This window comes from Haliotis cracherodii, unplaced genomic scaffold, assembly GCF_022045235.1.
Source record: "Haliotis cracherodii isolate W230 unplaced genomic scaffold, xgHalCrac1.p SCAF_11, whole genome shotgun sequence".
NCBI lineage: Eukaryota > Metazoa > Mollusca > Gastropoda > Lepetellida > Haliotidae > Haliotis > Haliotis cracherodii.
Window position 1 is genome coordinate 6,639,492 of NW_027266266.1, and position 17,401 is coordinate 6,656,892.

Sequence of the window (17,401 nt, forward strand, 5' to 3'; positions counted from 1 at the left end):
GACTTTGTATCTCTAATGACTTATGTTTGTTCCAAGGCAAGTTCATGGTGTGATTTGACCATCAGTTCATCCACGATTTCACCGAAATTGATGTAAAAGTAATATAATGGAGGACAAATATAAGTCCAGATACACAATGAACAGAGAGTGTAATAAAATTGCGTATTTGGAGACATGCTACCACTCATAATAACATCTTTATGATGTGAAATAAAATCGAATCTCATAATATGTGTGTATTATGCACACACTGGTATTCAAATACTGTATTAGGCTAAAAAAAATAATAGTCTTGGTTCTGAGGTACCACCCACATCATAATAACGTCTGGCCCACATTTTGTTTTTAATTCCATTTTCAAAAAATACGGAAATCCTAATACTTGAACACAATGCACAATAAATAATTGAAAATGGAAACAAAAAGAAAACGTGCAATGAACTTTATAATGGTGTGGGCAGTGCCTGAGAACCAAGACTATTATTTTTTTAGCCTTACACTCATCTAGGAACACATTTATGTAGGGAGGCCCTTTCCCACACTGATTGCACACAATTGCTTGTTTATTTGGTTACGTACTAAATTAGATAAAAAAAACAACAACCAAAAGACAACTATTGCCTGAGAGCCAATTTCTTAATTTATTTGAGCCTTAAGTTGTCTCTTACGGCCAGCATAGGCTGCATGAGACCTATTCTAACCCCGGAATCCCCTAGGACATGCATAAGAAAATAGAAATCTGTACACCAACCAAACAAACACAAGGCCTAACAATATGCACGTCTCACCTCTCTCTTGAAGAACGGATGTGCTAGAGTTTCCTTGGCAGTGTACCGCTGAGATGGATTAACCACTAGCAGCTTGGAGATCTACAAACAAACGAAAATACTTAAATCAAGCACAGCCCACGAGAACTCATGAGACAGCTTGGCCTCTCCACTTGTATTTTCTTGTCAAAGATGTTATGAAGCTTAGGGGAAGGCAGACTCCAGCTTTCTCAGTGGATTGATTCTAATGGACAACTCAATGGTTTCTTCGCCCAGGAACTTGTCATAACAGTAACAAGACCATGCAACAACATTCCAGCTATACGATGCCAGCCTGTTTATAATTAAGTCTGAACCAGATGATTGGATATCACGAGCTACAATCCACACCTTGGGTACAAGTAAGTGAGTGAGCGAGCGAGCGAGCGAGTGAGTGAGTGAGTGAGTGAGTGAGTGAGTGTGGATGGTTATACGCCACTTTTAGCAAAATTTCAGCAATGTTACGGCGGGGGACACCAGAAATTGGCGTCACACACGTTACCCATGTCAGGAATCAAACCCGAGTCTTTGGCGTGACGAGCGAACGCTTTAACCACTAGGCTACCCGACCGCCCCTCCTTGGGGTGTGAACTGCACTCACATAGCGACATGCATGTGTAGTGTCGCTGCTTGTACTGCCCCAGATTTATCCCAGGTTTATCATGCTAGCTCACTTTACACAAGCCCATGGCCAGTACCAAAGGCATTGTACTGTTCTACACAGTATAAGACACTCACCAGTTCTTTGGGAGGTTCTGTGATGTCGTCCCACTCAGGGCTGTTGAAGTGGTAGTTACCCTGCATTATGGCTCGCAGCATCATCATCTGCTTCCGATGCCAGAACGGTGGAGACCCACACAGCCTGGGGACACAGAACAACCACTTACACCCTGTAGACAACTTGGTTTGTTTATTGTTTAACGCTGCACTCAGCAATATTCCAGCTATATGACAGCGGTCTGTAAAAAATTGAGTCTGGACCAGACAATCCAGTGATTGATAGTAAGAGCATCAATCCACACAACTGTGATACGATGAAATGCATTAACCAAGTCAGCGAGCCTGACCACCCGATCCCGTTAGTAGCCTCTTACGACAAGCATAGTCGTCTCTTACAACAAGCATGAGCTGCTGAAGACCTATTCTACCGCGGATCTTCATTGGTCTGATGTGAGATAAACAGCCCTGCAGGTCTTAGATGTTTACCACGTTGGTGAAAGCATGAGAATGGGTATGATGCTACTGTCCAAGAAACATTATTAATGTAAAACAGGGAAAATAAGCATCTAGCTCCCTTAGGAATGAAAATCTGATAAATGAATCTCAGTACTCCCGAAGACACACAGGAACAGGTACTCACAATGTGTACATAATGACTCCACATGCCCACCTGTAACAAGAAAAGTGAAGGATTTTATTATTTGATATCAAAATGTCAGACGGCTGAAAGACATTCAAGGATGCGTGATGTTTGATGCGTGATGTGTGATGTGCGTGATGTGTGATGCGTGATGTTTGATGCGTGATGGGTGATGTGTGATGCGTGATGTGCGTGATGTGTGATGCGTGATGCGTGATGCGTGATGTGTGATGTGCGTGATGTGTGATGCGTGATGTGTGATGAGTGATGCGCGATGTGTGATGTTCAACAGGACAACCACATCACACAGGTACTGCCAGGATTTCGGAAATGAGGGGAGTGTATGGTAACATTCAGTGAGTGAGTTGAGTTTAACGCCACTTTGAACAGTATTCCAGTCATATCACGTCTTGTCAGCTTAATGTGGGAGGAAAGCCCTAAGTGATGAATGTCATAGAAGGATACCACTTTGGTGAAACCCACGAACATGGGTATGGTGCTGACAAACCTAGAATCATAATCGGAGTGAACTGGGATTCGAACCCAGGATCGTAGGTTTCTGGCGTGCCCAAAGGAACACAGCACTTCACAGCAAATTGCAGCGCTTTCGACGACTGGGCCACGAGGCCCCTGTAAACATTGTCCACTATAAGACACTAAAATCAGAACTACTACTCAAATACAATACCTCTCTGCATGAACATTTAGCAACACTCCATGAGGTCACATCAGGTAAACTTTCTAATCAGCTAATGAGCATCAGCGCTTCTATTACTAAGTTTTGGGCACAGGTAAGCGAAGTTCTGAATTGAAAATAACAAAGGCAGCGTTAATATATATCACACACCCAGCTAAGAACGCCATGGCATCTATATATGAGAAAATATTTCATATCGGTGGAAATATTTCATTCGGATCAAAATTTCCAAATCATTGTGCTAAAAATATTTAAGTGAATGTTTTTTGGAAAGCTGATAAGAGCCCATAAATCCTTCATTTAGACTGTGCAGTAACACTTCAGTGTATTTGCCTGACTAACATCTACAAGGGAGCTTGTCAGTTCTTCATGCAGAGACATCGTTTAAAGGCCTTACTTTATGAGATTGACAAATTTCCGTAACATTGTAAAAGTCTTACATGTCAACTTCCTTGCCGTATCCAGGCACGTTGTCGTACATTGACACTGAGAGAACCTCCGGCGCCAAGTAACCAGGGGTTCCACACAACTCTGAAACAGTAGGGGCAGGTCAGTCACTCACACAGGACATGATCATTTAGGTATGGCAATGAGATATTCAGGACTCTCCATGGCAACCAGACATTCAGGACTCTCTATGGCAAACAGAAATTAAGGACTCCATGGCAACCACACATTCAAGGCTCTCCATGGCAACCACACATTCAAGACTCTCCATGAAAACCAGACATTCAGGAGTCTCCATGGCAACCGGACATTAAGGACTCCATGGCAACCAGACATTCAGAACTCTCTATGGCAACCGACCACTTATGTTTACACCCCATTCAGTAATATACCAGCCATACAACTAACACTGGACTAGGCAAATCAGTGGCTGTTGGAATGAGCAATGTTACATGTTGTCAAGGTACAACGTCACACACCCAACCAAGTCAAACATTCTGTCAACCCATGCTTGGCTTAAAAGAACACAGAACAACTATGCTTGTCGAAAGAGGCGACTAATGTGATCAGGTAGTCAGGCTTGTTGACTTGGTTGATACATGTCATCATATCCCAATTGCGTGAATCAATGAACATGATGTCAATCACCGGATCGTCAGGTCTAGACTCAATTATTTACAAACCTCCGTCATATAGCTGGAATATTTCTGAGTGCGGCGTAAAACAACAAACAAACAAACAAACACACATTCTGTCTTTTGTGTGTACTTCCCACAATGAATAACATTCAAGCTACTTGACAGCAGCATATGAATATTCATATCTGCGCCATGAAAATGGTTGACAGAAGGATGCATTTTGTTATGACACGATGGCACATAATCAGCCATGCACTCTGTCAGCACACGATCCTTGTCAGCCAGCATGGGAGAGAGTGAGTGAGTGAGTGAGTATGGTTTTACGCCGCTTTTAGCAGTATTCCAGCAATATCACGGCAGGGGACACCAGAAATGGGCTTCACACATTGTACCCATGTCAGGAATCGAACCCGGGTCTTCGGAGTGACGAGCGAACGCTTTAACCACTAGGCTACCTGACCGCCCCAGCCAGCATGGGCAACTGGGAGAGGGAGGGAATGCTGCATTACACCGCAGTCAGCAATATTCCATTCTGTATTCACTACTCTCACCTGTGAGTTCTTCAGCTGGGGCTAGCACAGTAGCAAAGCCAAAGTCAGACAGCTTCACGTTCAGATTGTCGTCCAGTAGAATGTTCTCAGGCTGAAAAAAACAGTTGACATCTTCTCAATATGTCCCCCAGGAACAAAGAACACATTTGCAGTGTCAACTTCCTAAAGAATCGTATATCCCACACTTATAATATAATCTTAGCCATGGTAACACTGAGTACTACATATTAGCATTTATTGAAATCAATTGACTCTTTGTTCCACAAATTTCCTAACAATAGTTGGTTGGTTTGTTGTTTAACACCTCACTCAGCAATATTCCAGCTAGATGACGGCTGGACCAGACAATCCAGTAATTAATATCATGAGCATCGATCCACGCAATTGGGATATGATGACATGCATCAACCAAGTCATCCTTACAATAGGTGTTATTTGCCTTAGTATATTACTATAAGAATGAATACTTTTCACAAATATCACACAAATACACCAAAACTTAACCTTTTTCCTCAAGTTGTAAAACAATTTGTAGCCATTACCAACATAATGTCTATAATGCATCATTTCATCAGTGAGTGAGTGAATGTTGTTTTACACCTGTCTGTAATATTCCAGCTATATCAAGAGTGAGTAACTTTGGTTTAACGCTTTCAGTGAGTATGGCTTTGCTCTGTTTCAGCAATATTCCAGAAATATCATGGCGGGGGACACCAGAAATGGGCTTCACACATTGTACTCAAGTGGGGAATCGAACCCGGGTCTTTGGCATGGCGAGCGGATGCTTTAGCCACTAAATTACCCCACCACCCCTAACACCGCTTTGATAAGTATTCCAGGCACTAAAAAACCTAGGCTTCACAAGACAAACAAGTGGTTGCTATTATGAGCACCGTCCAACTTTGTCATGTCGCCTTTACCAACAAGAACACACCACTTAGAGCAATTTCTTCCCAAGAATAACATGGCGAGACACACAGCAATGGGTGTGTATTGTGTCACACCACTTTCAGCAACATCATGGCAGGGGACACCAGAAAGAGGCTACACACATATTCTCAAGTGTGGAATCAAACCCAGGCCTTCGCTGTGATGGGTGAATGCTTTAACCACCAGGCTACCCCACTGCCCCCTTAGGATACAATGACGCCCTGTGGAGTGGAGTGTGACACCCTGTGGAGTGGAGTGTGACACCCAGGAGACAAAACCAGCAAAGTTTAATATGAAAAGGCCTGAGGAGAGTAGGTGTACTAAAGTACTCAAGGAAATGAAAAAAAACTGTTTTTTCGACCTCAGATCTTAAATTATTGCTGTTAATATACAACATATATAAATATTCAAACAACTAAATTAGTACTAATTGGGCCGTGGCACAAATACAGCGTATCAAATGTTTTTATGCCTTTTTACACGTAAAAGTGTGTAAAAATGTGAATAAAAGAGACTATTGTGAAACAGGGCATAACCAGGTGTAAGTAGATCAAGGTGACCTATGACACCTTGACGACAGCTGAGAACAGGTGCGTAATGCCTATAGTCTGTTTCTGCTATGTCAATTTGGACTTAGTTTTATTTTTTAATGTTGAAAGTGCCGACAAATTACCTCCTGTAAAGTACATTTTGTATTGTTCACTGAGATCAAACTAGCAAATCCAGACTAGTACTTTTCGAGTTGTTTTGTTATTTTGTATTTACAGCTACGTAACACTTTGTGTCGATTTTTAAATTGAGAAAAACAGTTTTTTTTCATTTCCGTGAGTACTTTAGGGCTGAGACGAGTCCAGATTTACTTCCCCGGGTACCCACCCCCATTACCCAACCCTGTAGGTCTCAAGAGATAGGTCCAAATGTCCGAATGTTTGAACGTAGCCCTGGCAAAATGTATTTAAATAGTCGTATATAACGATCAGGCCATGCATCAACTGAAGTTGACTGAAGTTTTATCTTTATTCATACATATAAAGTCATTTTTGTCATTAAACAATATCATGTGACTAACCAGGTCCGGGTAGTCCTGTGGATACCCTGGTCCTACTCAGTACCCACCTGACCCGAGTACCCGATTCACCCATCCCAGCCCTAAGGTGTACCTTCAGATCACGGTGCACGATGTTCTTGGAGTGAACGTACTCTACCGCGTCCAGCAGCTGTGTCATGATGATCCTGCAAACACAGCAACATAGTCACTCAGCTCAACACAAAATACAGTAGGGTTAAGTAAGGACAAGAATATATGGATGAACAACTTCTTTATTACAATTAAGAGCAACGTTTCGGTGTAGGTTCTAACACCGTTATCACTTGCTTGATAACGGTGTTAGAACCTACACCGAAACGTCGCTTTTAATTGTAATAAAGAAGTTGTTCATCCATAAATTCTTATCCTTACTTAGTACTCCAACTTCTAAATGCCTATCAAAGAAGTTACAGTAGGGTAACACAAACACCAAAATTAGTGGAGCTTTTTGGAAAGTACTCTTTCTCTACACACACTCAAACAACACTGTGTGAGTATGGTTCTACGCTCCTTTTAGTAGGTGAGTGAGTGAGTGTGGTTTTACGCCACCATATGACCACTATATGACTGTGCGACCACTGTACGACTGTAAGAGTGAGTATGGTTTTATGCCGCTTTTAGCAATATTCCAGCAATATCACGGCGGGGGACACCAGAAATGGGCTTCACATATTGTACCCATGTTGGGAATCGAACACGGGTCTTAGGCGTGACGAGCGAATGCTTTAACCAATAGGCTACCCGACCGCCCCTCACTGCTTTTAGCAATATTCCAGCAATATTACGGCGGGGGACACCAGGAATGGGCTTCACATATTGTACCCATGTCGGGAATCGAACCCAGGTCTATGGCGTGATTAGCTATCGCTTTAACCACTAGGCCACCTGACCAGCCCTAAACAACAGTGATTGCAGCCCTAAACAACAGTGATTGCAGCCCTAAACAACAGTGATTGCAGCCCTAAACAGCAGTGATTGCAGCCCTAAACAGCAGTGATTGCAGCCCTAAACAACAGTGATTGCAGCCCTAAACAACAGTGATTGCAGCCCTAAACAGCAGTGATTGCAGCCCTAAACAACAGTGATTGCAGCCCTAAACAACAGTGATTGCAGCCCTAAACAGCAGTGATTGCAGCCCTAAACAGCAGTGATTGCAGCCCTAAACAGCAGTGATTGCAGCCCTAAACAACAGTGATTGCAGCCCTAAACAGCAGTGATTGCAGCCCTAAACAGCAGTGATTGCAGCCCTAAACAACAGTGATTGCAGCCCTAAACAGCAGTGATTGCAGCCCTTAACAACAGTGATTGCAGCCCTTAACAACAGTGATTGCAGCCCTAAACAACAGTGATTGCAGCCCTAAACAGCAGTGATTGCAGCCCTAAACAACAGTGATTGCAGCCCTAAACAACAGTGATTGCAGCCCTAAACAACAGTGATTGCAGCCCTTAACAACAGCGATTGCAGCCCTTAACAACAGTGATTGCAGCCCTAAACAACAGTGATTGCAGCCCTAAACAACAGTGATTGCAGCCCTAAACAACAGTGATTGCAGCCCTAAACAACAGTGATTGCAGCCCTAAACAAGAGGGATTGCAGCCCTAAACAACAGTGATTGCAGCCCTTAACAACAGTGATTGCAGCCCTAAACAGCAGTGATTGCAGCCCTTACAAAACTTCACGTTCAGTAGACTATAGCAAAAAATTAACACCAGGGATATGGTGCTGACAAACCAAGAAATCACAATCAGACCTAATCGAGGATCTGAACCCACAATCAGTGGATCCTGGAATGGCGAAGGGATGCAACAATGGTGGTGCCTTACACAACGTATCACCTGTGTCCCACCCGATACACAAACATGACGAAGGAAATGTGAACAAAATAAAGAACTAACCGTGTCCTCTTCTCCGACATTGACACAACCTCTGTGAGGTAGTCGAACAGCTCCCCCTTCTTACATCTGAAACAGATCACAACATTCAGTCAACATGAAGACACAACACACAGTTAACAGCAAACTAGGCAATAGGTGGTCAGGCTCGCTGACTTTGTTGATGCATGTCATCGTATCCCAAACCTGTAGATCAATGCTCATGATATCAATCACAGGATTGTCTGGTCCAGACTCGATTATTTACACACCGCTGTCATAGAGCTGGAAAATTGCTGAGTGCGGCGTTAAACAACAAACAAACAGAACACTGGGTATCTTACACCAGGGTATCTACCTCAGAGGCCGATATTCAGCCCAAATCTGCAGCCAATGTCAGTACAAATTCCCAAATTGGAATTAAAAATTTCCTAAATCATGTTGTTAAAGTTTAATCCAAAGGTTACCAACATTTCAGTTTTGTAGAGCTGACTTATATTTTTCTGACAACAGGACCAATAAAGTAGATATGGGCTTCAGTTATGGTACCCATGTGGGGAATCGAACCCAGATCTTTGGAGTGACAAGCGAATGTTGTAACCACTAGGCTACCCCACTGACCCTATTTTACTTACAAAAACTTGTGATGACATGATCCTATTGTTAAGTGAGTGAGTGTGTGAATATGGTTTTATGCCGCTTTTAGCAATATTCCAGCAATATCATGGCAGGGTACACCAGAAATGGGCTTCACACATTGTACCCATGTTGGGAATTGAACCCTGGTCTTTGGCGTGACGAGCAAACACTTTAACCACTAGGCTAACCGACCGCCCCCCCTATTGTTAAGCACAATAATCAAAACCTGTCAGTAAGACCTCAGCAATATCAAGTTTGAGATCATTAGATCTATCCAGGATTTAGAGACCTCGTATGAGGTCATTTGGAGTTACAGAATGACCTGTCCCAACTGCATTTAAACCAATCAAACATACTTGCTCCCGTGTATAAGATTTTATTTTTCAGAAGACAAACCAGATGAGTTGGGAAGCAGATGAAATTTGGACTTTGTGTTTCAAATGTTCAACAATCGAGGAGAAGAAATGAAACTTTTTCGTTATGGAATTGAACCTGCAACTTCACATAAGGACTAACAGATACTGCAGTGATCTAGACTTGCTAAACATTATAGACTTGCATGGGCTTGCATATATATTTGTATCGGGGTCTGTAAGACAGACTACTTCACATATGATGTTAAGTTTTGTACCCCACTGTTTTCCCACTGAGCCACCGAGATGAAAGTCTGTTCAATTTTAGATGTCATGACTTAGTTTTGTCTATGCAGCACATGTTCCTTCTTTCACCCATTTTGACCACATTCCTTTTTCTACTGCAACACACTGTATTGTTTCACCATAAGATATCTCATGTTTTCTTATTTTTTCTGTTATTTCTTGCCTTTAGACGGTTTATACTTGTAAAAGAAAACACTACACCTATTTTTAGCAAATTAATTCATTACAAATAAAAACAGATGTAAGTCTGTATATCTTTATTAAAACAGAACGTCATTGTTAGCCGAGTTCATTTCTAAAAGGGTTAGATTTTTTCAAACATTGCTGTTAAGCAGTAATATTTATTTCGTCAGTTTACAAGTCGGTTAAGGACCATTAACCCAACACCAGCTATTTACAGAGTGAAATGGACACCCTACTTACGACATCTGCCAGACGTTGTAACACATGTACTGCTTGTTGGTTGATGTGTGCTTGATGTGTGCTTGATGTGTGCTTGTTGGTTGATGTGTGCTTGATGTGTGCTTGATGTGTGCTTCATGTGTATATCCGTAGTGACACTTGTCAATGAACACGCATGTCAGCAAGGATGTGGCACAATCCCACTGATGACTATACAAGAAGAGACATCTGCCTCCTGCATTGACTGCATTCCACTCCAGTAAAGGGGATGTCAGGTACCGTACTTCCTGTATAAAGGGTCAGGCTGGGGGTAGGGCAGTGACTGCATTCCACTCGAGTAGAGAAAGGGGATGTCAGGTACCGTACTTCCTGTATAAAGAGCCAGGCTAGGGGTAGGGCAGTGACTGCATTCCACTCGAGTAGAGAAAGGGGATGTCAGGTACCGTACTTCCTGTATAAAGAGCCAGGCTAGGGGTAGGGCAGTGACTGCATTCCACTCGAGTAGAGAAAGGGGATGTCAGGTACCGTACTTCCTGTATAAAGAGCCAGGCTAGGGGTAGGGCAGTGACTGCATTCCACTCCAGTAGTGCAGTGAGGAGTGCAGTGAGGAGGGTAGAGGCGACCCTGAACCCTACATGTGCAGTGAGGAGGGTAACAGCGACCCTGAAACCTGCTTGTGCAGTTTTTCCCCCACAACGCTCCGTCACCTCTGATGGAATGATAAAGTTACCCCTTACACAATAGCTTCCTCCTGGCTCCAAGCCAAGATCACTCAGCTTGATAGGCAGTACTCTACTGACACACACAAGGGTTTGTTACAGATTCCATATCATGTGGCAAGGTGACCCTAAATTCAATTACTTAAAATAGTCCACCTGACATTCCTCAGATATCACCAATATGAGTGGGTTGATCTGCAATGGCTGTGTATCATTTTAAAGGTCAAAGGGAATAAAATTTGTATTACAGTTGTTGAAGTGAAGGCGCCGTATAGGTTTGATTGATGCACTCACGTCAAAACAAAGAGCTAACATAGAACATTTTAGAACAATACGCCAAACAAAGCATATACCGTATTCGACGTAATAAGCCCCCAGGGTGCTCTCAAAATTAGAAAAAGGGGGCTCTTATTAGAATATTATTCTGGTGAAAAAACAACAGAGTTGAAAGATAAATTTCGTGGTTTATGCTGACAGCCTGAAATGTTTATAAACGACATATATATTTTTCCAGAATTTAATTGCCTATAATTAAGGGTGCATATTACACACAAGTGTGTATTATACGCGAATAAATAAGTCTTGTGTACATTGATCAATCCGAAGGGGTGCTAATTGGGATTGTTCACTAGTCAATATATTAGCAAATATCGCCGGGCGCTTATTACATCAAAAACGGTACCAGGGATTTATCTAAGATTGGGAAAATGACTTTGGGAAAAAATAGTTACTTTGTTCAAAATTGGGATTTTTAAAAGTTTTCAACTTTTAACTTTGTGTTGTAATTTTAACATTAAATACAATAATGTTAAATTAAGCCTTTTTTTTTTTTGGTTCTGTTATCAGTAAAATACAAGTCACCTTGACAAAGTCTTCACTTCAGTTATAAGACCCGTGAAGATCCGGGGTAGAATAGATCTTCAGCAACCCATGCTTGCCACAAAAGGCGACAATGCCTGTGGTAAGAGGTGACTTGGTTGATGCATGTCATTGATCCCAATTGCATGGATCGATGCTAATGATGTCAATCACTGGATTGTCTGGTCTAGACTCGATTATCTACAGACCGCCGTCATATAGCTTGAATATTGCCAAGTGCGGCGTTAAACAACAAACAGACAGACAGACAGACAGACAGACAGACATCAGTTATAAATATACTTTCATGAAAATGGAAGTTTTTAATTCCCATTTGGAAATTTACACTGACAGTGACAGCAGCAAGCCTAGACAGTCCCTGTATACCTGCCAAGTAGTACAACATACCTGCATGGTTCACAAATGACTGTGATGTTTCATAATGATTGCCCTGATTACAGCATCCCAGTCTGACATAGCTCACTACATGCTAGACCTTCATGGTATAGGATAGACTTCCAGAGCTACAGATAAGCTGCATATTTGCATAAAATAACCCCCCAAATATTCAAAGCCCAATTACTTTCAATTAACTTATGTACAGCAACACATGCATTAAATGAAAAACTCAAATGTATAAAAACAGCATGTGTATATACCTAATGAAGCTTTTTCAGCATGCATAGAACGAATCTAATTTCCGAAACACAATTACGAGCTCATTTACTATCCGAGTCAAGCCTATATTTAGAACCGTTATAAACATCTGAAACATAATCTCTTTTTTTTTAAATCTCAAAATGTTTACTCATTTTGGGAAAAACCAAGAAGAGTGATGAATATATAAGTGAAAAAATATTGGTTACTCAATGAAAAATGTAAGAAACCAATTAAGATAGAAACCGACAAGTAAAAACTAAACTGTTCAAAAGTTATCTGGAGCTCTAGACTTTAAATAAGAATTTCCACTGCAACAATTTCTCAACCTTATTGGACAGAGACATGGTCTGAAGCATATGCAATGATACTTGTCATTAGGGGTTTATGAGGCTTAATCGACCAGTCACGTGATCTTCAGATTACATACAATCCATATTGGAAACAAAAGAATACATGCAAGTAACAAAAATGGTGCTGTGCAAAACGAACAGTCTTGACTGACAAGTTAAATGAGAAATAGGATTACAATGAAACATTTTCAAGAGAATAACAAACGGCAAGAAGCGATATTAACTCCACAAATGACTGTCTCTCATAATTTTTCCTTCCTAATGTGGAACTAACATAAAAAGGCAATCAACAGTTTGTTTATGGGCTAGACACTTATGATAAAGGGAGACAATTTGTGGGGAGGTAACTCGTGTACCACAACAGTTCCATCAAAGTGTTATGTTCACTGCAGTGAAATATTAAGTGTTATGTTCACTGCAATGAAAATATCACTTTTCTCAACTCATGAGAAAAAACATTGAATTAGCTTATAAAAAAATATGCTTTTTCCCCGTGTTAGCCTGCGACAGATTTAAAATCCTCGCTGACGTTATTGATAAAATGTCTTTGTACCCAGTTGCTCACATCAGCCACTGGTATTGTCAACAAAGTATCTTAGCGCTACGAATGTCATAAGCCTAAGATAAAACAGAAGAGCACTACGTTTCTCTGCAGCCATCCTACATAAAAGTCCGACACTCACTGAATACAGTAGTCTGATGACAAATACTTACAATTCAAACACCAGGAAGATGAATGTCGGTGTTTCAAACACGTCATGGAGCTCAACTGAAACGAAACAAATATGACATGTACAGGAGGATTCTGGTTAATACAATGGCCATATTTCAACTACAGTAGGTTCTGCATTCTTAAAATGCATATTAGCCTGGTTCTTAGCAGCTAAAATACAATTTAGCTTCAGAAAATGCATACTGATAGCGTATGTCTTAAAAGCTGATAGACAATATCTGTTCCATAAATCTGTACTACATTGGATGTTTTTTAAAAGTCATATTCATAATAAAAAATTCAATCAGCTCTGCTGGGGCTATGAAATAAAATAGCCCCTGTTACTAGACGCCACCATATGCATCAGCAATCCCCCCAGAGATGGTATAGTTAAATGATGTAAGCATTCTTGATGTCATCAGTCTATAACCCTGGGGGTAGCACACTTCTTCAACTTAAACAACTGTCAGCCCACCCATGGATTGTTGTAAGAAGATTGGCACAGGATAGATGTGAATATTTTTGTGTGAGTTCGACAATGTATGTTCTAATATGTGGGTGTCGGTGACAATGTACGTTCTAATATGTGGGTGTCGGTGACAATGTACATTCTGATATGTGGGTGTCGGTGACAATGTACATTCTGATATGTGGGTGTCCGGCACTGTGACAATGAACTTACTGATATGTGGGTGTCCGGCACTGTGACAATAAACTTACTGATATGTGGGTGTCCGGCACTGTGACAATGAACTTACTGATGTGTGGGTGTCCGGCACTGTGACAATGAACTTACTGATATGTGGGTGTCCGGCACTGTGACAATGAACTTACTGATATGTGGGTGTCCGGCACTGTGACAATGAACTTACTGATATGTGGGTGTCCGGCACTGTGACAATGAACTTACTGATATGTGGGTGTCCGGCACTGTGACAATGAACTTACTGATATGTGGGTGTCCGGCACTGTGACAATGAACTTACTGATATGTGGGTGTCCGGCACTGTGACAATGAACTTACTGATATGTGGGTGTCCGGCACTGTGACAATGGACTTACTGATATGTGGGTGTCCGGCACTGTGACAATGAACTTACTGATATGTGGGTGTCCGGCACTGTGACAATGAACTTACTGATATGTGGGTGTCCGGCACTGTGACAATGGACTTACTGATATGTGGGTGTCCGGCACTGTGACAATGAACTTACTGATATGTGGGTGTCCCGCACTGTGACAATGGACTTACTGATATGTGGGTGTCCAACACTGTGACAATGAACTTACTCATATGTGGGTGTCCAACACTGTGACAATGAACTTACTGATATGTGGGTGTCCGGCACTGTGACAATGAACTTACTGATATGTGGGTGTCCAGCACTGTGACAATGAACTTACTGATATGTGGGTGTCCAACACTGTGACAATAAACTTACTGATATGTGGGTGTCCGGCACTGTGACAATGAACTTACTGATATGTGGGTGTCCGGCACTGTGACAATGAACTTACTGATATGTGGGTGTCCGGCACTGTGACAATGAACTTACTGATATGTGGGTGTCCGGCACTGTGACAATGAACTTACTGATATGTGGGTGTCCGGCACTGTGACAATGAACTTACTGATATGTGGGTGTCCGGCACTGTGACAATGAACTTACTGATATGTGGGTGTCCGGCACTGTGACAATGAACTTACTGATATGTGGGTGTCCGGCACTGTGACAATAAACTTTCTGATATGTGGGTGTCCAGCACTGTGACAATGAACTTACTGATATGTGGGTGTCCGGCACTGTGACAATGAACTTACTGATGTGTGGGTGTCCGGCACTGTGACAATAAACTTTCTGATATGTGGGTGTCCGGCACAGTGACAATGAACTTACTGATATTTGGGTGTCCGGCACTGTGACAATGAACTTACTGATATGTGGGTGTCCGGCACTGTGACAATGAACTTACTGATATGTGGGTGTCCGGCACTGTGACAATGAACTTACTGATATGTGGGTGTCCGGCACTGTGACAATGAACTTACTGATATGTGGGTGTCCGGCACTGTGACAATGAACTTACTGATATGTGGGTGTCCCGCACTGTGACAATGGACTTACTGATATGTGGGTGTCCAACACTGTGACAATGAACTTACTGATATGTGGGTGTCCAACACTGTGACAATGAACTTACTGATATGTGGGTGTCCGGCACTGTGACAATGAACTTACTGATATGTGGGTGTCCAGCACTGTGACAATGAACTTACTGATATGTGGGTGTCCAGCACTGTGACAATGAACTTACTGATATGTGGGTGTCCGGCACTGTGACAATGAACTTACTGATATGTGGGTGTCCGGCACTGTGACAATGAACTTACTGATATGTGGGTGTCCGGCACTGTGACAATGAACTTACTGATATGTGGGTGTCCGGCACTGTGACAATGAACTTACTGATGTGTGGGTGTCCGGCACTGTGACAATAAACTTTCTGATATGTGGGTGTCCAGCACTGTGACAATGAACTTACTGATATGTGGGTGTCCGGCACTGTGACAATGAACTTACTGATGTGTGGGTGTCCGGCACTGTGACAATAAACTTTCTGATATGTGGGTGTCCAGCACTGTGACAATGAACTTACTGATATGTGGGTGTCCGGCACTGTGACAATGAACTTACTGATATGTGGGTGTCCGGCACTGTGACAATGAACTTACTGATATGTGGGTGTCCGGCACTGTGACAATGAACTTACTGATATGTGGGTGTCCGGCACTGTGACAATGAACTTACTGATATGTGGGTGTCCGGCACTGTGACAATGAACTTACTGATATGTGGGTGTCCAGCACTGTGACAATGAACTTACTGATATGTGGGTGTCCGGCACTGTGACAATGAACTTACTGATATGTGGGTGTCCAGCACTGTGACAATGAACTTACTGATATGTGGGTGTCCAGCACTGTGACAATGAACTTACTGATATGTGGGTGTCCGGCACTGTGACAATGAACTTACTGATATGTGGGTGTCCGGCACTGTGACAATGAACTTACTGATATGTGGGTGTCCGGCACTGTGACAATGAACTTACTGATATGTGGGTGTCCGGCACTGTGACAATGAACTTACTGATGTGTGGGTGTCCGGCACTGTGACAATAAACTTTCTGATATGTGGGTGTCCAGCACTGTGACAATGAACTTACTGATATGTGGGTGTCCGGCACTGTGACAATGAACTTACTGATGTGTGGGTGTCCGGCACTGTGACAATAAACTTTCTGATATGTGGGTGTCCAGCACTGTGACAATGAACTTACTGATATGTGGGTGTCCGGCACTGTGACAATGAACTTACTGATATGTGGGTGTCTGGCACAGTGACAATGAACTTACTGATATGTGGGTGTCCGGCACTGTGACAATGAACTTACTGATATGTGGGTGTCCGGCACTGTGACAATGAACTTACTGATATGTGGGTGTCCGGCACTGTGACAATGAACTTACTGATATGTGGGTGTCCAGCACTGTGACAATGAACTTACTGATATGTGGGTGTCCGGCACTGTGACAATGAACTTACTGATATGTGGGTGTCCAGCACTGTGACAATGAACTTACTGATATGTGGGTGTCCGGCACTGTGACAATGAACTTACTGATATGTGGGTGTCCGGCACTGTGACAATGAACTTACTGATATGTGGGTGTCCAGCACTGTGACAATGAACTTACTGATATGTGGGTGTCCGGCACTGTGACAATGAACTTACTGATATGTTGGTGTCCGGCACTGTGACAATGAACTTACTGATATGTGGGTGTCCGGCACTGTGACAAAGAACTTACTGATATGTTGGTGTCCGGCACTGTGACAATGAACTTACTGATATGTGGGTGTCCAGCACTGTGACAATGAACTTACTGATATGTGGGTGTCCGGCACTGTGACAATGAACTTACTGATATGTGGGTGTCCAGCACTGTGA

At 42.4% G+C, this 17,401-nt stretch overlaps 1 protein-coding gene across 1 annotated transcript in view; it reads right to left on the bottom strand.

Moving 5' to 3' along the window:
• LOC139456155 (phosphorylase b kinase gamma catalytic chain, skeletal muscle/heart isoform-like) overlaps positions 1–17,401 on the bottom strand; it is a 62,777-nt gene that overhangs the window by 3,780 nt on the left and 41,596 nt on the right. Inside the window, exons 4-11 of the mRNA XM_071237704.1 lie at positions 13,390–13,444; positions 8,413–8,478; positions 6,590–6,662; positions 4,500–4,590; positions 3,304–3,394; positions 2,167–2,196; positions 1,545–1,668; positions 789–869 (exon numbers count right to left, since the gene is read on the bottom strand). Coding sequence (XP_071093805.1) covers positions 789–869; positions 1,545–1,668; positions 2,167–2,196; positions 3,304–3,394; positions 4,500–4,590; positions 6,590–6,662; positions 8,413–8,478; positions 13,390–13,444 — 611 coding nt within the window. The remainder of the gene's footprint in view (positions 1–788; positions 870–1,544; positions 1,669–2,166; positions 2,197–3,303; positions 3,395–4,499; positions 4,591–6,589; positions 6,663–8,412; positions 8,479–13,389; positions 13,445–17,401) is intronic.